Source organism: Peromyscus maniculatus, chromosome 8, assembly GCF_049852395.1.
Source record: "Peromyscus maniculatus bairdii isolate BWxNUB_F1_BW_parent chromosome 8, HU_Pman_BW_mat_3.1, whole genome shotgun sequence".
Classification (NCBI taxonomy): Eukaryota; Metazoa; Chordata; class Mammalia; order Rodentia; family Cricetidae; genus Peromyscus; species Peromyscus maniculatus.
In genome coordinates, this window is record NC_134859.1 from 61,084,189 (window position 1) to 61,106,124 (window position 21,936).

Genomic DNA, 21,936 nt, shown 5'->3' on the forward strand with positions numbered 1-21,936 from the left:
CCAGGGCGCCTGCAGCTTACAAGCGCAGCTAAAAAACACATCCCGGAGTGCCCTAAAATATTAGAAATGGTGAGCACAGGTGGGCAATCTCCCCCTGCCACTGTGTTTATGCCCTCTCCAACTGTCAAGTTCAAGCTCCTGCTGGGCTTCCCAAGATCCTACTCACCAGGCATGTTACACACCCATTTAGTTCATTTTTGCCAAAATTAGTCTTAAGTGGCACGGGGAAATGAGATGTAATTGTGCCATTAGAGACAAATACATTTAGCATAAAGTTTAAAAGATTAAATAGAACTGATTATGTTTTAGCTCTTCCTCTGAAGATAAAAACCGAGATTCCTTATTTACATAGGAAAAGGGCACAGGGCCACAGACAACAAAACCCTGCACCTTTCCATTCCCCTCGAATTCACAGTCACAAAAAACTGAGCCTGGGAAAACTGTGTGACGATGCATCTTGTGAGAAACAGTTTAATTGTTTTGTTTTTGGAGACAGGGTTTCTCTGGATGTCCTGGAACTTGCTCTTTAGACCAGCAGGTCTGCTTCCGCCTCCCAAGTGCTAGGGTTTAGAGGTTTTTGCCACCACCAGCCCAGTTTTAAAGTCTTAAATGAAGCCTTCTAAAATCAGCAAGGAAAAGGTAAGTTGCTCAGTAAACACTGAAGGAAAGCGGCTAGAAGAGTGTATGTTTACCCGCATCATAAGACATATTTTTAAAAGTGACCTCCTATCCTCCAGCTAATTCTGTCCTTCTTCAACAATATTTGTGTGTGTGTGTGTGTGTGTGTGTGTGTGTGTGTGTGTGTGTGTGTGTGTGTGTGCGCGCGCGCGTGCCTGTACCTGTATGGAGGTCAGAGGACCTCTTGAGAGTCAGTTCTTTCCTTCCACTGTATGAGTCCTAGGGACTGAGGCATTTCACAGGCCTCTCTTTTTCTCCAGTCCTTAAATCCTCTGAAGTAGGAAGTCTCATTCCCAGCCATGCCTGCTGCGGCACACACCTGACTGAACTGGACATGGTCACTGGACACACATTCCATTTCTATAAAGAGATAACTGAGGACCGCGGGCCGAGGGGACGGCTCGGTTGGTAGAGTGAGCACAAGGCCCTAGTTTAACCCCTAGATGGGGGGTGTGGGAGAAGTGCAGGTGGACGGAGGAGGCAGAGACAGGTAGATCCCAGAGCTCACCAGTCAGGGGGCCCAACTGACAAACAAGGCTCACTGAGAAAGCCTGTCTCGGAAACCAGGATGGGGAGTGACCACGAAGACACCTGACATGGATCTTTGGCTCCCCCCACCCCATGTATGTAACACAGACAAAGTATGTATGTATGTACATACAAAGTAACTGCCACTCAGGACTGTAGAACACTCTAAGTCGGAGACAGAAGGGAAAACAGAGTAACCAGAGACAAGGCAGAGGTGGAAATGGAGGGCTGGAGCAATGAACTGATTTAAGGCTCCTGCGCATGTGAACGGTAAATGGTCAGCTGCAGCAGCACCCGCTTGTAGCCACAGCTACTCAGGAGGCTGAGGCAAGAGAAATCAACGAGGCCAGCACAGGTAACACAGGCTGACCCCCATCTGAAAGTTAAACAGTAAGTGTATATTTTACTACAATTAAAAAAATATTCATCACATGTACCTATTTAACATATACATTTTTCACTTTTATATGAATTAGTTCTAGTTTTTAGCTGAACACAATACATCGACAGTCACTGGTGTTTATTATATAACTAACAAGTCTCCACCTGCTAACTATTTGAGGTTAGGCTACTAAATTGATCGAGTACCTGCCTAGCATGCGTTAGGTCCTGGTGGTGCCTCACCTATAATCCCAGTCCTTACTCAGCAGGTAGAAGGAGGTGGATCAGAAATTCAAGGTGCTCCTCCTCTGCTACACAATGAGTTTGAGGCTAGTCTGATACACGAGACACCAGTAACAACTACTACTGCTGTTTTCCGGAGTGTTTACTCTGGACAAGGAGCAAGGGTTAAGTGCATTTTCCCAGTAACTGTCACAGATGGAGACAGTTCTTCATCCTTTACCGTGGTGGGGGAGAGAGAAGCTAGTATTACTCAGCTCTGTCTGGCTAAGTTCACGCACTTCACCATCATGTGGTTAAATTGTAAACAGCCAATCCTGGCAATAATAACTCTAGTTATATAGAACATAAGATATGGTAATTAGGAAAAGCTACTAATCCACTTAATAGAGTAACCTTTATCTCTTACAAATCTGGTACAAGACACAGCCCTGAACCAAATGATGGCAAGAATTCCAGAGCATTCTAAATAGCAACAATTGCCTTTCAATTAATGCACTGTAATACAGCATCTGCCCATAAGACCGAAAATAAATCAGTCCATAGCTAAGGAAAAAAATCTTTCTAAAAGCCAAAAGGATTCTACAAAGCAATAATGTAGGCTCCATTTATAATAACCCGTTTTGTGCCGCCAGCAAATCCAGCCATTCCAGTAGGCTAGATCAACACAGTAATTCTTCAGCTTTCTAGCTCTGGCTGGCTACACACAGGCTCAGAGCCAGGAAGAGAAACCAGCTGAGAGCAGATTTGTGCTCCTCGGGTGACCCGCACTCATACCTATCATTTTTACTATCTAGTAAGGCAAGTGGGCTGGGGGCAGTGAAAAATTCAAACAAACCCATTAACTTCCCAAGCAAGTACTTTCCTAACAAATACCAAGAATAGACAGAGCCTGAAGTGTGGTGCACTCCTTTAATCCCAGCACTCAGGAGGCAGAGACAGGCGGATCTCTGTGAGTTCGAGGCCAGCCTGGTCTATACAGTTCCAGGACAACCAGAACTATGTAGTGAGACCCTGTCTCAACTCCCAAACCACTGAAAATAAACAAAAAAGAATGAAAGGATCAGTGCAATATATCTAAGCTCCTGGTGACAGAAAAGGGACATGATCAGGATGAATATAATTGCAATATGAATAATAAACTAAGTATTGTATAATACATTTTGATCTGAGCAAGCTATTGTTACCAATAGTGAAAACACAAAGGATTTGCACACAGACACACACTGACAAAAACACAGTTCCAAGTATGACAGACTTAAAACCATCCATCCCTGAAGTATACGCAGCAGGAACTGTCTGCAGTTTTATTTCTCACTTTGAATCATCGTCTTTGCTCAATATGGCAGCAGTAGTAAAATGTATATTTTGCATTTCAATGTACCCTGCTCAGCTCTTTTTTTTTAAAATAAATCTTCATTAGAGGGGGGTGGGGAGGGATAAAAAAAAACTTCATTAGAGTTATCACTAATACAATGGAGTCTATACCAGGCTATTTTGAGATCTCTTCTGCCAACAGAATTAATTAATTAATTAATCAATTAATTAATCCAAATCTCTAAAACCCCCTTTTCCCCCTCTGAAACCTCTTGAGTGAGTCCCTGGCATTTCAAATAACTCTTAGCACCTCTGTCTTCCATGCTCCTACTAGTATGGCCCATGAACTGCTTTCATGTCCCAAAGTACCAAAGTCCAAATTCCTCCAGACAAACACATGGTCCAACCTACCACAGCAACACCCCAGTCCCTGGTATCAACTTCAGTCTTAAGTTAGGGTTTTCACTGCTGTGAAGAGACACCATGACCACGGCAACTCTTATAAAGAAAACATTTAATTGGGGCTGGCTTACAGTTTCAGAGGTTCAGTCCATTTTCATCACAACTAGGAGCATGGTGGTGTGCAGGCAGATGTGCTCCGGGAGCTGAGAGTGTTACATCTTGCAGCCAACAGGAAGTTGACTGAGATACTCAGCAGTATCCTGAGCATCGGAAACCTCAAAGCCTGTCCCACACACTTCCTCCACAAGGCCCTACCCACTCCAACAAAGCCACATCTCCTAATAATGCCACTCCCTATGAGATTATGGGGACCAATTACATTCAAACTACCATACTCATTAAAAAAATAAAATAAAATAAAATAAACAAGCCAAAAAACTACCACACAGCAAAACATCAGAAGCAAATCACAAAGAATCTACAACTTGGATTCAGGTAGTTAGCTGCACTTACACATTTAGGGGTGCATGTGGGTGCAATAATAAAGAAAAAGAGGCCAGGAATCTGAGAGGGAATAATAGGAGAGACACAGGAGGGGGTGGAAGAAAGGGAATAAAAAAAAAAAAAGACACACCAAAAAAAAAAAAAAAAGCCTACAACTCATATCACAGCTGAACCAAAGGACACCACTCCCTACTTTTAAAAGAACTCTTAGAAATTGTGAAGAGCCGGGCGGCGGCGGCAGCGCACGCCTATAATCCAGCAGTCGGGGGGGGGGGGGGGGGGGGGGCCCCCCCGCACAGAGGCAGGTGGATCTCTGAATTCGAGGCCAGCCTGGGCTACAAAGTGAGTTCCAGGACGGGCCCCAAAACAACACAGAGAAACCCTGTCTCGAAAAACAAAACAAAACAAAAAGACAAACACATAAGAAAACAGGCCAACAACAAAAAACATCCAGCTCAGAGGCCAAAAAAACAAAAGCAAAGGGGGATTCAACATTTTAAAGGATTGGCCTCCCTCAAAATAAAAACTAAAACCTGCACCACACTGCTCTTCACCTACCAAATTCTTTCTCTTTTTTGTTTTTGTTTTTTTCCATGTGGGGTGTAAGAGGAACATTTGCATTTGGTTAGCTGGCAAGGAGCTCCTGAAGGATAAAGAAACCTTAAAGTGTGTTCTCTAGAAAGAGCAGCAGTGGGTGCAAGATGCCGTGGGCAGAAGTGAGACTCTCACCACACACTCCTGAGTCTGGATTTCAAAGTCATGCAGCCCTACTCCAAATTAAAACAAACATTAATGCGTGTTAAAGAGATGGGGCTGGAGAGAGGGTTCGGTGGTGAAGAGCCCAGCACTCACATGGAGGCTCGGGGCCTCTGCTAGTCCAACTCCAGGGAGCCAACGCCCTCTCCTGGCCTCAGAGAGCACTGCATGCACATGGTATGCTTACATGCATGCAGGCAAAACACACACACACACACACACACACACACACACACACACACACACACACAGTAAAAGACACAGACATATGATCATCTTTTTTTTTTTTTTTTTTTTTTTTTTTTTTTTGGTTTTTCGAGACAGGGTTTCTCTGTGTAGCTTTGCGCCTTTCCTGGAGCTCACTTGGTAGCCCAGGCTGGCCTCGAACTCACAGAGATCCGCCTGGCTCTGCCTCCCGAGTGCTGGGATTAAAGGCGTGCGCCACCACCGCCCGGCCAACAAACTGTTTTTGAAGACTTTAAGTCATTTTTTTTTTCAGAGCTGAGGACCGAACCCAGGGCCTTGTGCTTGCTAGGCAAGCGCTCTACCACTGAGCTAAATCCCCAAGCCCGACATATGATCATCTTAAGTTTCTTTTCTCCCTTCCCTTCCCTTCCCTTCCCTTCCCTTCCCTTCCCTTCCCTTCCCTTCCCTTCCCTTCCCTTCCCTTCCCTTCCCTTCCCTTCCCTTCCCTTCCCTTCCCTTCCCTTCCCTTCCCTTCCCTTCCCTTTCCTCCCCTCCCCTCCCCTCCCCTCCCCTCCCCTCCCCTCCCCTCCCCTCCCCTCCCCTCCCCTCCCCTCCCCTCCCTTTTCTTTTTTCCAAGACAGGGTTTCTCTCTGTAAACCAGGCTGCCCTGGAACTCAGAGATCCACCTGCCTCTGCCTCCCGGAGTGCTGGAATTAAAGGTGTGCGCCACCACCACCAGATTTAATATTTACCTTTTTTCTTTGTTTTTCGTTAACTTTAAATTTTTAAAACTATATAATTTTATGAGCAAACATGATAGTCAAACATATCAATATGAAAAGAAGATAATATCTAATATATATGTAAAATTCTGCAATAGATTCATTCACACAACTTACATACTTAAACACTATTTCACAATAACGTAAAGCTCTGAAATGAAGACTTTGGCTATATAAGAAATCTGCCCTGGAAATCCCAAATGATAACTTTCCTTTCTGTTTGTCTAAGACTTACTACTGGGGTGTGTGTGTCCATCCAAATTTGTACAGAGGTGCTATCACTTCCGATTACGTTGAGGCGGGGTTTCTCGCCAACCCTGGGGGTCCTGTTCCTTGGCTACGCTGCGACCCAACAAGTCCCCGCAATCCTCATGGCTCACCTTTCTTGGAGCCAATGTTGTAAGTGTGTGTGGGCACCAGGCACGTCACATGGCTGCCGGGACTAGAACTCGGGTCTTCAGTGTTGTGCATACAGAGCTCTTAACTGCCTAGCCATCTTTCTGGCCCCCAATTCGAATTTCTTGAAGCAACAGGAACTCACAGAAGGGCACAGTACAGAAAATGAGTATCAGTGGCATGCTCAGCCACAAATGGGACATTTATAACCCGCCCCCAACACACACACACACACACACACACACACACACACACACACACACACACACACACACACCACCCCCGTCTCAGGGACATCATGAAAAGGGAAGAGGTCAGGGAGGAACTGGACAAAACAGTGTCCTCTGGTCAGGACAAGACCTGTGCTCTCATTAACTCATAGCAGCTATGGTTGCCTACACAAAACCATGCCAGTCAAAATTCTAACACACAGGGTGGAGGGGCTCATGAGGCCCTGTTTTGTTTTTTTCTTTTTTCCAGAGCTGAGGATCGAACCCAGGGCCTTGCACTTGCTAGGCAAGCACTCAACCACTGAGCTGAATCCCCAACCCCGAGGCCCTGTTTTTAAAATGGACTCACAGACAAATAACTGTAAAAGAAAACTTTTAAGCAGCAATTACCAAATTGGACAACAAAAGCAAGACAGACCTACATACTGCTTAAAAAATTCAAATGTGACATAAAGTTGTGCTAAAGCTATAAATACATTTTATATCTTTTATATGCTAAAGATTAAAACAAGACTACAGGAAAAGGCATCCATGATGATCCATGATGAGAAAGTGCAGTGGTCTGGCCAATGTAACAATCACGGCAGGTAAAGAAAGGCACTCCATAACAGGTGGTCATCAAAAGGACCGTGATTCTAAAGACCATACACTTCGGAACAGGCCTTGGTCCTGATGTTTGAAATGCTGCACAACTATGTGCACTCTCTTCAAGTACAGACACAGCTTACCAAAAAGTATCATAATCTGAGGCACAATTAGAAATAAGACTCCATTAATTTAACAGAATTAGAGACACACAGCTGTTGTTTATCATACGGGAATTAAATTATCACTAACAGAAAAGATCTTTAGAAAATCTCCACATTTATACACCAAATACACTTGCATTAGCATTGCTGTATGAGCCAGGCATGGTGGCAAAGTGGTGGTCGAGACAGCAGAATGAAGTCTGGAGAAGCCCCTGGGTAAAGACATCACTAGTGAATTCAACCGAACATTTAAGGAAGAAATAGCAGGGACTCTACATCAACTTAGAAAATGCAAAATGAATCTTCTCCAGGTCACCCTGTGTGGTCAGGATTACTTGGACACCAAAACCAAACTGACCCAAGGAACCACAGATTAAATTACTCAGAGCAGGCTGGAGTGCGCTCAGTGGCTAAGAATATGCAATAACTACGCTTGCAGGACCATAGTTCAGTTCCCAGCACCCACCTCAGGCAGCTCACACCTGCCTGTAATTTACCAAAGAACCTAACATTTATGCTCTCCAGGCACAGACACACACAAACATGATTAAAAATAAATCTTAAAAAAATCTTGCTGGGCGGTGGTGGCCCATGCCTTTAATCCCAGCACTCGGGAGGCAGAGCCAGGCAGATCTTTGTGAGTTCAAGGCCAGCCTGGTCTACAGAGTGAGATCCAGGAAAGGCGCAAAGCTACACAGAGAAACCCTGTCTCAAAAAGCCAAAAACAAAACAAAACAAAACAAAACAAAACAAAACAAAAAAACAAAAACAAAAAACAAAAAACTCTCGGGCTGGAGAGATGGCTCAGAGGTTAAGAGCACTGGTTACTTTTCTAGAGGTCCTGAATTCAATTCCCAGAAACCACATGGTGGCTCACAACCATCTGTAATGAGATCTGGTGCCCTCTTCTGGCCTGCAGGTATACATGCAGCAAAACACTGTATGCATAATAAATAAATGAATCTTAAAAAAAAAATCTCTCATGGACAGAGATGCAAAAAAATACTAAACAAAATTAAATCAGGTGGATTCAGCAAAGCAAACATGTGAATCCAAATATGTGAAAAGGATAACGTATCACAAATCCAGACTTATCCCAGGAAGCCCAGGTTGCTTTGGCATATAAAAATCAATAATTATAATTCATTATATTAGCTAACTAAAATAGAAAAGGCATTTGATTACTAATAGATACAGAAAAGGCATTTGATAAAATTCACCATTCATTCTTCACAACAATGTCAGCAAACAAGAAAAAGAAGTAAAACTTCCTTAACCCGATGAGCCAGAACCTCCCGGCCAGGCATAGTGGCTCACAACTGTAACCCCAGCACCCCAGGCAGAGGCTGGATGGGAAACAAGCACTCAAACACCTGATGATCCGAGGAATTCCATCCCTAGATCCCACAATAGGACAGGAGAGAACAGATTCCTGAAAGTTGCCCTCTGACCTCTACATACATGCTGCATACATGCACATGCACACACATACTAACAGATTTAAATTCACAATTAAATTTTTGAGAGGAAGGGCTTGAGACAGGGTCTCACTCTGTAGCACAGGCTAGCCTGAAAATCACTATGCAGTCAATGTTGACTTCAAAATTCTTCTGATTCAAGCCTGGCATGGTAGCACACACCTTTAATACCAGCACTTGGGAATTAGAGGCAGGCAGATCTCTGAGTTCAAGGCCAACCTGGTCTACAAAGTGAGTTCCAGGACAGCCAGATATGTAAGGAAAACCTGTCTCAAAAAACCAAAAGAACAAAAACTCCTTCTCAACCTGTAGGGCGCTGGGATATCAATCATGAACCACCTCACCCAGCTTTAACAGTATTTAATGGTATAAGGCCAAGGGTTGCCTGGAAAGATCAAGACACAGATCACAAAGCTGAGTGGTTTGGTTTGGTTTGGTTTGGTGACTGGGTCTCTGGTGGTCTAGGCTGGCCTCCAACTTGCACAAAAAATAATAATCTTGCCATCAGGGATAAATGCTGTTAACCACCATGATGGCCCAGGCTATAATCCCAGTGTTTGGGAGGTAGAGGCAGGAGGATGAGGAGTAGAAGGCCATCCTCAGCCACACAGGGTTTGAGTCAGGTGTGGTGAAACCCATCTGCAGTCCCACCACTCAGGAGGCTGAAACAGGAAAACTGAGCATAAAATCAGCAAGGGCCACTAAATAAACAAGAAAATCTCAAAACAAAAACAAACCAATAACCAAACCCCGTAAGTCTGCCCAAGATAACTCCTAAGAAGACACTTCTTGGGGCTGGGGAGTTGCTTGGTGCAGTAAAGAACCTGCCAGTCAAGCATGAGTACCTTCCTTGAGATCCCTGGGGCTTCCAGTTCAGGGAGTTCCAGGTTCAGAAGGAGACCGTCTTTCTAGAAACAAGGTAGCAAGCAATAGAGGAAGGCACCAACTCTGGTCTCTAGCCTCCATGTACACACATGTACAAATACACACATGTTCACGAACCACACACAGAAGAATGCACCTGGCTCCCTCACATTACAGCTATCATATAAATCCTGCATTATCAGAATGTTCTAGGTTATTTCAGTCAACTCTTACACAGAATGACCACTACATTCTTTCTTAAATTTCTCCCTATTTATTTATATATCGTATCTTCAGTATTAAAAAAGTAAAATAAGCTGGGCAATGATGGCACACGCCTTTACTTTAATCCCAGTACTCGGGGAGCAGAGGCAGGCAGATCTCTGTGAGTTCGAGGCCAGCCTGGTCTACAGATTGAGTTCCAGGATAGCCAATACTACACAGAAAAACCCAACCAACAAAAAATTATAAAATAAAGCAACCACAACAACAACAACAAAACAGTAACCTGGTCTATAGCCCCCCAAATCACCACTTTATTAAGACGACTAAGTCACAAAGTAGCACTCTGGATCTCTAAAGCAGTATCCAGTTGAGGGCTATAACCTATAAAGAGGATTTTACCTTCATTATAGGGCACCGGATTCCCAATCTTTATTCCAACTTCTTCAGCTGATTTTACAACTTCCACATTCATCAAAATAACTACTCTCCTGCAAGGACAAACAGACACAAGTTAGAATAAAGAACTCTGGAGCTTTAAGAAGAGCTAAGAAGTTTAATGACTGTCTGGCTAAGCTGTATGCTTTATCATCTTTTTCTCACTCTTGAATAAGTTGAAAAGTGTTAATTCCTAGGTAAATACTTCCTTCACTCGGTCCCCACGTCATCAATATTTGTTGTTGTTGTTTCTAATGACTATGAGGGTATTCATTTTCCATCTAGCTTCTTAATTAAAACAGTACACCTTGCTACGTGCCATTAGCTTCCTGGAGCAACTGATAGAATTTAGATTATTAAATACAAAATCCTACAGCACAAGAAGGTGACCTGTTTTTAGAAGCATGACCTTATCTAAACCATTACTTTTTCCCAGTGAAAAGTAATTATGGTAGTAGACATTTAAAAAATTTAGTTACTGGGGGCTGAGAAATAGCTTAGTTGGTGAAATATTTGCTGTGCAAGCAAGAGGAGCTGAGTTTGATCCCTAACACCCGCACAGAAAGTCAGATGTGGCAACCCATGCTTATAGTTCAGTGCCGGGGAGACGGAGACAGGAGCAGCCCTGGTGTTGCTGGGCAGTCAGCCTAGCATAACCAGGAAGTTCCAGGGACCGATCTCAAAAAGAAAAGGAAATGGCATCCAGGGAACGACACCTCTGCTTCCACAGGTACTTGTGCGCACACACACACACACACACACACACACACACACACACACACACACACACACACACACTTCTTTTTAAGGTGCTCATGTGGCATATTTATGGCCTGGCTATCCCACGCCACCTCCCTCCAGCTCATCTCGGCATTTCCAAGCGTGCTGCCCTCTAGCCCAGCTGTTTTCTTTCAGTTCCTGGCAGGAGCTGCGCTTCGTCCTGCTGCCAAGCCTACAGAGTCCTCTGAGTGCATTTTCCCCCTCATTCTGCTTCATCTAATATGCACTTTTTGCTCTTATCTCAAACTTGGAATTGAACCAGGGACTTATTCATGCTCAGCGAATGCTCTACCGCAGAGTTCCACTCCTCCAACCCCCAGCCCAAGTATTTCAGAAGACGTTTCCTGGGTCTCTGTCCTACTGCAGCTATGATTTCATTCCTTCAGAACACTTCTTTTAGTTTTAAGTTCTGTATTAATTAGCGATTGCTTTCCTTCTCTCCTAGACTGCACTTTCAATAAAGGCAGGTAGCCAGCTACAGTGTTTAATTAAGCACCAGCCCAAAGATGTCATTTAATACCTACCAAGACAAGATGTCATGATTTCATCTGCAGATGAAAAAGAACTCTCGATAGAAGGAGACAGAGAGCTCAGTAGCTGAAGTGCTTGAGCATACTGAGTGTGAGCACTGGAGTTCAGATGCCTCAAAACCCACACAAATGCCGGGTGGATGCAGCAGTCCGCCTCTAATTCCATCTCTGAGACAGGGTAACCCCAGCGCACGCTGGCTAGCAAGAGAAGCCAGGATGGAGAGCTCTGGGCTTGACTAAGACCCCGCCTCCATGAATAACTCAGAAGTAAAAAAGTGGCTAAGGATGATGACTCCCAAATCTTGGGTTTGCGTGGTCATGTACAAATGTCAACGCACGCACGCACACATACATGCACATTACATGTACTCACACATGAAACCTGGGAAAAGAAAAAAAGAATTGCAACAGAGAAACGGACTTTGAAGGGAACATAACCACAGGCGGGGAAGGACAGTGGACTGAACGAAAGCCACACTAGTGGCAACGCCAAGGGCAGTCCAGAGCAAAGGTTAAGCAATACCCATGCTTTACTGTTTGGATGGTCTGGATGCCGAATGCTGGACTTTACCTCCGCTTATTCAGCACGTGCTGCCTTTATCAAGTTATCCCATCATGGTCATGCCACTTCAACAAAACAAGCCTGCAAAAAACGATCTGCTATGGCCTGGATACAGACCATCTGTTAAAACTCCCTGCTAAGCCAAATGTGCTGAAACATGCATGTGATCCCAGCACTTAGGGGACCAGGAGTTCAAGGATTACCTCAGATGCACAGTGAGTTAGAGGCCAGTCTGGGCTATATGATACCATGCTCCAGAAACCAAAACTAAGACAAAACAGAAACATTAAAAACAAACAAAAAATTTAGGCTGGAGAGATGGCTCAGCAATCCAAAGTATATACTGTTCCTGAGTTTGGTTTCCAGCACCAACATCTAGCAGCTCACAACTTCCTTTAACCCCAGCTCCAGGGGATATGACATCTCTGGCTTCCAAAGGCACTTCTCCAACAAATGCATGTACGCATAACCACACACACACACACACACACACACACACACACACACACACACACACACACAATTAAATAATAAAAACAAGTCTTTAAAAAATCTTATCTTGGGGCCTGGAGAGATGGCTCAGGAGGTAAAAAGCAGTGGCTGCTCTTCCGGAGGAGCTGGGTTTGATTCTCAGCTCCGACATGGTGGCTCACAACCAACCATCTGTAACCCCAGTTCCAGAATATCTGACACCTTCTCCTGCCCTCTGTAGACAGACACCAGGCGATGCATATACATGCAGGCAAAACACTCATAAACATAAAATTAATTTAAAAAAATCTAAAATTAAAACAAAGTATTAAAAAATGTATTTCATCTTGTAATACATATACACATTAAATGAAATATAGCAAGATGAATACAACAGCACATTAAAATAATGCACCAAGTCCACTTTACAGAGAACACAGGTAACTTTTACAGGGATACCATCAGCAAAATAGAGACTATGGGCAAATGTAAGGATTAGAGACAAATGACCTGGTATCGTGAAAATAAAGAGTCAGGGGAAAAGATGCGAGGAGGAACATACGGGTGTTAGAAGGCCCCCAGACCACCAACCTACTGCTGTGCTAATTTACTTTGGATTCTGATTCAAATATGAATGTATACAGACACACACGTACGCCTTTATACATTCATATATGAGTAGCTGGAACGTGAACACAGCTGGCTACTTACTTTAGGTGTACCTGGTTTTCATTTTTGTGTGCATGGAGATGTGCTGTGTGAATGACTGCATGTTTGTGTGTGTGAGTACATGTGCATGTGGGTGCATGTCCTGCACATGTATGTGCACAAGCCAGAGGTCAAGACACCAGTAAGCTGGGTGTTTTCTATTACTATCCACAGTTTATTTTACATTCATTCAATCGTTCCTTCGTTCCTGCATTCATAGACAAGGTTTCTCTAAGAAGCCAAGAAGCCCTGGCTGTCCTGGAACTCACTCTGTTGACCAGGCTGGCCTTGAACTCAGAGAACCTCCTGCCTCTGCCTCCCAAGTGCTGAGCTTAAAGGCATGTTCCACGCCCAGCTTTTTACATTTATTTACTCTGTGTGTGTGTGTGTGTGTGTGTGTGTGTGTGTATGTGTGTGTGTGTGTGTGTTTGCACAGACACACTTGTGCTTTGGCACAAAAGTGGAGATTCCGGGGGAGGTTCACATCTCAGGCCTGGTGACAAGTGCCTCTACCTGATAAGCCATCTCACTAGCCCCTCCGCCTTACATTTTTATTTTTAGGTTTTCTGAAACAAAGTGTCATTATGTAGCTTCGGCTATCCTTGACTTGACATGTAGACCAGGCTGGCCTTGAATTCAGAGATCTGCCTTCCTCTACTCCATATCTGTACTAGAACCAAAGGTGTGTGCCACTATGCCCAGCCTTCCACCAGGATCTGAGCCCAGAGCTCACCAACTGGGCAGACTTGCTGCCAGTAAGCTCTGGGGATCCATCAGGGCTACTGATCAGTGCCACCATGCCTAGCTTTTTATGTGGGTGGCAGGGATTCCAACATCATGCCTGTCAGGCAAGCACTTTACTGAGTTGTCTCCTCAGGCCCAGTACTTATTTTTCAAAACTAGTTCATCATGTAAATAAAAATACTAAAATATATCTACCTGTGAAATAATGTATCTGATACTTACTTCAAAATTATTTAGAGTATATGTGGAAAAAATATGGATCGAGCAGGACCTGATGTCAAGTGATGATCTAACTGAGAGCTATATGGGGACTCAATTCCACTGTGTGTTCTGTCTACTTTTATAAATGTTCAAAATCATGCAAAATATAAAACAGATTTGAAAAAAGAGAAAGGAAGCTAAGAGGATTATTTTTTAGAGGCAGGATTTATTATGTAAGAATGAAAGAACAGTTCAATATTAATCGGTTAAAATAATTCATACTATTAAAGGATTAAAAATAATATGATTATATCAAGCTGTAGTAAAAGCTTTTCAAAAAATTCAAGAGCCATTCCTATAAAAATCCGAGCAATATAAGGACCTAGAAAAAGTCCTGACATGATAAAGTCTACGCACTTTACAAGATAAGTGATGCTGAGCACAGAAACCAAAGGCATTTCCATTACTGTCCAGGGACAGAGAAGGGCTCTGCTGATACACTCCTGCCAACATGGTCTTAATGGTGCTAACGGATTCAGAACCGTTAAAAACAAAGGAACAGGCCTGCTGAGAGGGCCGGTGGGCCTCCCACCTGCGTTTGATCCCCAGCAGCCAGTGAAGGAGAGAACTAACTCCTGAAAGGTGTCTTCAGAACTTTGCGCACGCACACACACACACACACATGTGCGGCACACATGGCCTCTCCCAATAATAAAACATTCGATTATGTCATAGCACATGTGTGCCTACATACATGTGCCCTGCACAAATACACAAATATAAAAAAAAAACCTCAAAAAGAAACAAATGACATACATATTACAATAAAGAGCTAACTGTCTAGGAAATCCAAGGTTTTCAATGGTAAGATATCATATTCTTGGATGAAAAGACCTAATGTCAAAGTATATCAACTTAATGCAATTATGTACATTCAAACAAGACCTCTGCTTGGTTTTTGAACTTGATATAACTCTTAAAATTCATATGGAAGAGAAAACATGAAAACTGCCAAAAGTCACTAAAATATTCTACAGATGGTATTTTCACAGCACATAATTATAAGGGCTGTGAAAGATGTGCAGATTATCCACTCCAGCCTGCTGGTGAGACGGGCAATGGGTATAGTGGTTTGGGAAAGTAGCCTGGTGAATCCTCATAAAGTTAAATCATAAAGTCAGCATTTCAACCAGCACTTTCTCTCCCAGGCACAGTCACCCCTGCGTCCAAGTCACCAAGATACCACTCCCAGGAGAATCTGTGCATGGAACAAGGCAGCTGCTGCATTTCATTAACACACATCTTCTCATATGCTTTAAACATCTTTGATTACTTACGATACCCAACATGATGCAAATTATGTTATACTGTATTATTTAGGGCACAATACGAGTATGGCTGTACATGCTCATTTCAGATGCAACACTTCCCCTGAACACACTTCTGATCAGTTGATTATATGGACTGAGAAGCCACAGGAAACCCACAGGACGAGGGCCAATCATGTAAAAACTTGTATATTAATCTTCGGTGCATTATTCAAATTGCACACAGAAACAACCCAACAGCCCAGAAACTGAAAAACCAGATAAGCAAAGGGTGCTGGGCCTAGTGGCCCGGGTCTATAATCTCAACTAACTGCAAGGTTGAGGCAGAGGGCTCTCAAGTTCAATGACAGCCAAGGCAACTTAGCAAGACACTGTCTCAAAATCAAAAGTAAAGAGGGCTGGGGATGTGGCTCAGAGGTAGAGCTTCTGCCTAGCATGTGTGCTGACCCCAGCACCACAAAAAAAAAAAAAAAAAAAAAAGGATAAGCAAAATGTGATCTGTCTACACAACAGAATTTTACAGCCACAAAGAGAAATGAAGCAGCGATACATCTTAGTCCTGAAAATTCTAAATGAAGAAGTGTCACAAAGGACCAGGTATTACCTGACTCCATTTACACAGAATGTCTGAAGTCGACAAATCTACAGACACGAAAAGATCAGTGCTCCCTGGGATTCAGAGATTTGGGGCTAGCAGCTAAAGGGTATAGGGTGTCTTTAAGGGGGTAAGAAAAATGCTCTAAAATTAATTGTGATGGTAACTATTTAACACTGTGAAGTGTTCCAAATAATTTCAGACTTTCAAACGCTGTCAGTGACACATGAACATCCAATCAGATCAGAGGGAAAAGTGACAGATTCAGAATAGTTACCAGTCTCTTTTCATCTGTGTTTGCCACCAACTATCAATTTTCCACACAGTTATCACAGTTTATTTTTGTGTCTGTGTGCCTCATTTTATTTGTGGCTTTTGGTAGAATAACAGCCCAGGCTGGCCTCATACTCACTATGGCCGAGGATGACTCTGAGCTTCCAAACCTCCTGCTTCCATCTCCCAAGTGGTGGGGTTACAGGGTGTGCCACTATACCTGGGTGGATGTGGTCTCACGCATGCCAGGCAAGCATACTACCTACCGGCTGAACCACACCCAGCCAGCCCTGTCAGAGTACCTCTGCACAACCTTTGAAAGATTACAACGCATGGAAGACACAGTACTAGAGTGCTTGTCTACCATGTGTGAGGCCCCCAGTCAATCTCCAGCACTGGTGGAAAAAAAAGTTAAAAACACCCACAACTCAAGGCCTGATCATGCAGTTTCCTACACAAAGCGTTCAATGCCCGGCACCTCGCAGAGCCTGCCTGGGCTACCTGAGATGAGACCCTTTCTCAGAAATAAAATAAAGTAAAAATTTTAAAACACTCGATCAAAGCCTATGGCTTCCCATCACACTGAGAACAAAACATTCTCACTGGATCTCTATGTGCTGCCCATTTGGAAATTAAGTTTCTGTACTCATGTCATAGGTTAAAATAAACCTCTCCTGAAGTACTAAAATATGGTCAAGAATTTGATCAATGCTGGGCGTGGTGGTGCACACCTCTAATCCCAGCACTCAGGAGGCAGAGGCAGGTGGGTCTTTGTGAGTTCTAGGCCATCTTGGCCTACAAAGTGAGTTCTAAGACAGCCAGAACTGTTACACAGAGAAACTCTGTCTCGAAAAACCAAAAAAAAAAAAAAAAAAGGAAAGAAAGAAAGAGAAGAATTTGGTCAGAAAGCTTCTTCAGCATTATGATACAGAGGTCATAAAGGGGAAATGGGCAAATGCAAATACAGATTTTTGAAAATGTCTTCAATTTGATACCACAAAATAACATATACAAATAGACCATGGTAGAATGGGTAAAACAGATAACAGAGTTAATATGCTTGGTTTATTTATTTATTTATTTATTTATTTATTTATTTATTTATTTTTGGTTTATTATTTCTGTAAATAAAAATTAAAGGACAAAGTATCAGGTGCTAGAGAGTTGGTTCAGACGTTAAGAGACCTGGCTGTTCTTCCAGAGGATCCGGGTTTGATTCCCAGCACCCACATGATGGCTCATAACCATCTACAACTCCAGAGGATCCAATGTCGTCTTCTGGAGTCCATGGACACCAGACACACACAGGGTACACAGACATAACCCCCATACATATAAAATTGAAAAAAATACATCTCAAAAAAATTGCTAAAGGACAAAGTATCAGCTAAGGAGACAGCTCAGTGAGTCACAGTACCTGTTGTGCAAGCATAAAGACCTGAGTTCGGATCTCCAGCACCCATCTGAAAGGTAAGATTGGTGGTGCCTGTAACTCCAGTCTAGAAGGGTCAGAGACCACTAGTCCAGCAAAAAACCAGTCATCTCCGGGGTCAGTGAGAGACTATCAAGATACGGTGGAGAGCTACAGAGGAGACATGGGGTTCTAAAAGCATGGAAGGGAGTGCACACGCACACACACACACACAGTTGTTTTTTTTTTTTTTTAATTTACAAGCATTAAAACAGGCTGGTAATATGCTCAGTGGGTAAAGCCCTGCTGTGTAAGCCTGGTGACCAGAGTCCAACCCCCAGAAAACTGAGGGGAGGGAACCAGAAGTTGTCCTCTGACTTCTTCACGTGCACCATAGCAAATGCGCGTGCACAAACACAATTAACAAGTAAAATCAAAACTCCAAAAATTTAAAATACAAAGTTCATAAATCATATACAGAGAAAAGCCTGGTCTATAAAGCAAGGTCCAGGACAGCATGGGCTGTAACACAGAGAAACCCTGTCTTGAAACCACCCTCAAGAAAAAAGTCAGGAATAAACCTGGATGGCTACCATAAAGGCAAGGAATAGATAAATTCAGTCAGACACACACACACACACACACACACACACACACACACACACACACGCACACGCTCTCAACAGAAGTATAAAACAACACAGACATGCCATTCGCCATGCTGTGGTGTGAGTCAGGGCGGAGTCATGAGCGGAACTGTACTCAGTGGAGAGAGAGGAGCTTCTTCACGTCTCGGCAAGGACTGTAGTCCACCCCAGAAAGGCTCTCCACCCTCCCCTCAACCATGTCCTAGGAGCCAGAAGCACCGCTTGCAGCACTTGAGATAGCCCGGAGTGGAAGATAAGAGATCCCAGGCAGGCAGGCTGGCAAGATGTGTCTTGCCTAGACAATGGCAGAACACGCACCGGCAGAACTGTCCTTATTAATCGTGAACAAAATAAGAAGAAACGACAGAGCAACAATTCAACAGGCAATGTATAAAACGAAAGGGATGAGACACACAAAAGACAAAGAACCTGGTAAGCCAGACGCCTAAGCTGAGAGTGATACTTCCCAGAAGGGAGTCATAAAATAGACTGAATTCATTAAAATAAGAGCCAAAGATAAACCGAAACAGTCAGCTCAAAAACCTAAAAACAGGCCAGAATAATATGACACTTCTGACAGTTGTTACTGTCAACCCAACAGAATCTACCAGAGCAGGCAACTCTCTGGTTATGCCCAGGAGGGGTCTTTAGATTGAGAAGACCCACCGTAACTGGGGTGACACCATTCCATGGACTGAGGTCCCAGACCGAATCAAGACTCTAGCTGCCGTGAGGACTGTACCCTCAAACCGTGAACCAGAAGAACCCCTTCTCTAAGTTGCTTTTATCAGGTATTTCTGTCATTCCAATGAGAAAGGTTAACTAATACAACATTTGACACCAAAAATAGAAACAAATTTGTTTGCATGTTTGAGATTTTGGAGATCACGGGCCAGTTATCCGTAATGCAAGGTCTGCTGGCGAAGGGCAATGATTCCGACCTATAATCCCAGCTGCTGTGAAGGGACAAAAACCCTGCATATTAAAGTCCAGCCTGGGCAGCTTATAGAGACCAGATCAAAACTGACAGAAACGGCTGGACATACAGCAAACTAGCAGATTAATAGAATGTTCCCTAACATGAAAGAGGCCTAAGAATAGAAAATTCTACCACAGTAAACATACTGCTAGACCACACAGGAAAGTGAACAGACTTCTACAGTACACAGCGTAGATGAGTGTCGTCAGATTAACAACAGAGGTAAAAATTCCTATTGCCTAGTGATGTGGCAGCAGTCAGTCCTAATGACCCGGAGCGACACCGCTCAAGTGTCTCTGGGCGCTGGTACAAACCCAGGCACCCCCGGGAGGGCAGAGCTTACACTTCCTGATGTGTACCTGCTACAGAACTTTACATTGTTATTTTCGTGTGTGTTCCTCACTGTGTTTCTCCACTGCACCAAGAAGCCAGCTGAGTTCACACAAGGGACTGACCTAACTGGACAGTTCTAGAAGGACCACGAGGAACACACAATGGGAACTATAAACTTGAAGTTCTCCAAGTACACTGGTTTCACTGAGAACCTAACATGCATTTTTAGATCACAGGTTCTTCTGTGAGTGAGGATGCATAGGTGTCTGTGTCTGAGTGCCTTTGTATAGGACATGTGTGCATGCATGTGGAGGTCAAAGGTCAACCTTAGGCATCAATACTCAGGAGCCATTCACCTTGATTTTTTCCTTGGTTTATTTTGAGACAAGGACTCATGTAGCCCAGGCTGGCCTAGAATTTGCTATATGAAGATGACCTTGATTTTCAGATCCTCCTGACTACCCCAGAATACTGGGATTATAAGCATACACCACTAGACCTGGTTTATATGGTGCTACCAACCACACCCAGGGCAGTGTGAATGCTAGGCAAATACTTCACCCAATGAGGTACTTTCCTAATGCCAATCCTGTTTTCCCTTTCAACACTATGCAGTTATTACTGTGTACATGTGCATGCATACACAATGTTCCGAGGACAGCTTCTGGAGAGTCCAGTCTCTCCTGCTACCATGAGGGTCATGGGGACTGAGGGTCTCAGGCCTGGCAACAAGCACTTTTACCCACTGACCTACCTCACCAGCCACCTACTTTCTTTTTTGAGACCTGAGCTCTGCAGAAGGCTAGGCTAGCAAGGCAGGGAGTACCAGAGTCCACCTACCTCCTCCTCCTGTCCCCAGCCCAGGATTATGAGCTCTCGCCACTGTACCTGGCTCTTTAGAACAAACTCAGATTCTCATGCTTGCCTAGCAAGCAATTTATCAATGGAGCTGTTATTATCTCTGCAGCCCACTAAAGATGAGAGAGTTTTAACATTCACAAAATAGGCAACTTTATTTATTAACATACAAATAACATGTTAATACAAATAAAATATCACCATATTTTCCTATAGGAATTGCTAAAAGATGCTTGTAAAAGACTTTAAGAAAATGGAAACTGCCAAGTTGTGGTAGCACATGACTTTAATTAGTGTTCAGGAGACAAGAGGCAGGCAGATCTCTGTGAGTTACAAACCAGGCTACATAGTGAAGATAAAGAAAGGAAGAAAGAAAAGAGGGAGGGAGGGAGGGAGGGAGGGAGGGAGGGAAAGAACTAGATTAACAAACAAGATGAGGTAAGCTAGAAACAATCTACAGGTACCCTGAATAAATAATGACTGTAAAGAATGAGGCCTGGGATGTAACTCAGCAGTACACTGCTGCCTAGAGGCATGAGGTCCTTCCTGGCTATCCTCAGCCATACAGAAAACAAAAAACACAACACAGATCACTAAGAGCTGCTTTATTTTGGGAGGGTGGTAACAAAACTGACCTATTTTGAAATATCTGTCAATTCAAATGCAGATTTAAAAATCACCATAAAAACAGACTATTGGTTCATGACAGAGACAAAACAAAGAAAGCAAAGCAAAACCACAGTCAACCCACACGTACTTGAGCACACAAAAAGGAGCTGGACTAGAGAGGCTCACGGCTACCCAACACCCACAAAGCTGTCCACAACCACGCCTTTAATCCCAGCACTCAGGAGGCAGAGACAAGCAGATCTCTGGGAGTTAGAGGCCAGCCTGGGCTACAGATGAGTTCCACCTAGCAAGGGCTAAAACAGTGGACCTTGCCTCAAATATAAAGTAAAGAATTAAAAAATTAACACCAAGTATAAACTTACCAAATCCTAAATTGAATTTTATAAAAGACATCCCAAATTGACAACAGAAAGGCTAAATGCTAAAATTAGAATACAGACATAGCCAGTTAATATGAATTGAAAAAAAGTGTTTCAAAATATATAGGGGATAGGGCTGAAGAGATGGTTCAGCTGTGAAGAGAACTGGTTGCTCTTCCAGAGGTCCTGGGTTCAATTCCCAGCACCTACATGACAGCTCACAACTGTTTGTAACCATAGTCTCATGGGATCTGATGCCCTCTTCTAGTGTGCAGGTATACATGTAGACAAAACATCCACATACATAAAATAAATAAGTCTTAAAACACACACACATGTAATATAACGTTCATCAAAATATATTATAACGGGCTGG

At 43.4% G+C, this 21,936-nt stretch overlaps 1 protein-coding gene across 1 annotated transcript in view; it reads right to left on the minus strand.

Moving 5' to 3' along the window:
* Rpa1 (replication protein A1) overlaps nt 1-21,936 on the minus strand; it is a 53,546-nt gene that overhangs the window by 22,338 nt on the left and 9,272 nt on the right. The window contains exon 5 of the mRNA XM_006977382.4: nt 10,116-10,204. Within this exon, the coding sequence (XP_006977444.1) occupies nt 10,116-10,204 (89 nt within the window). The remainder of the gene's footprint in view (nt 1-10,115; nt 10,205-21,936) is intronic.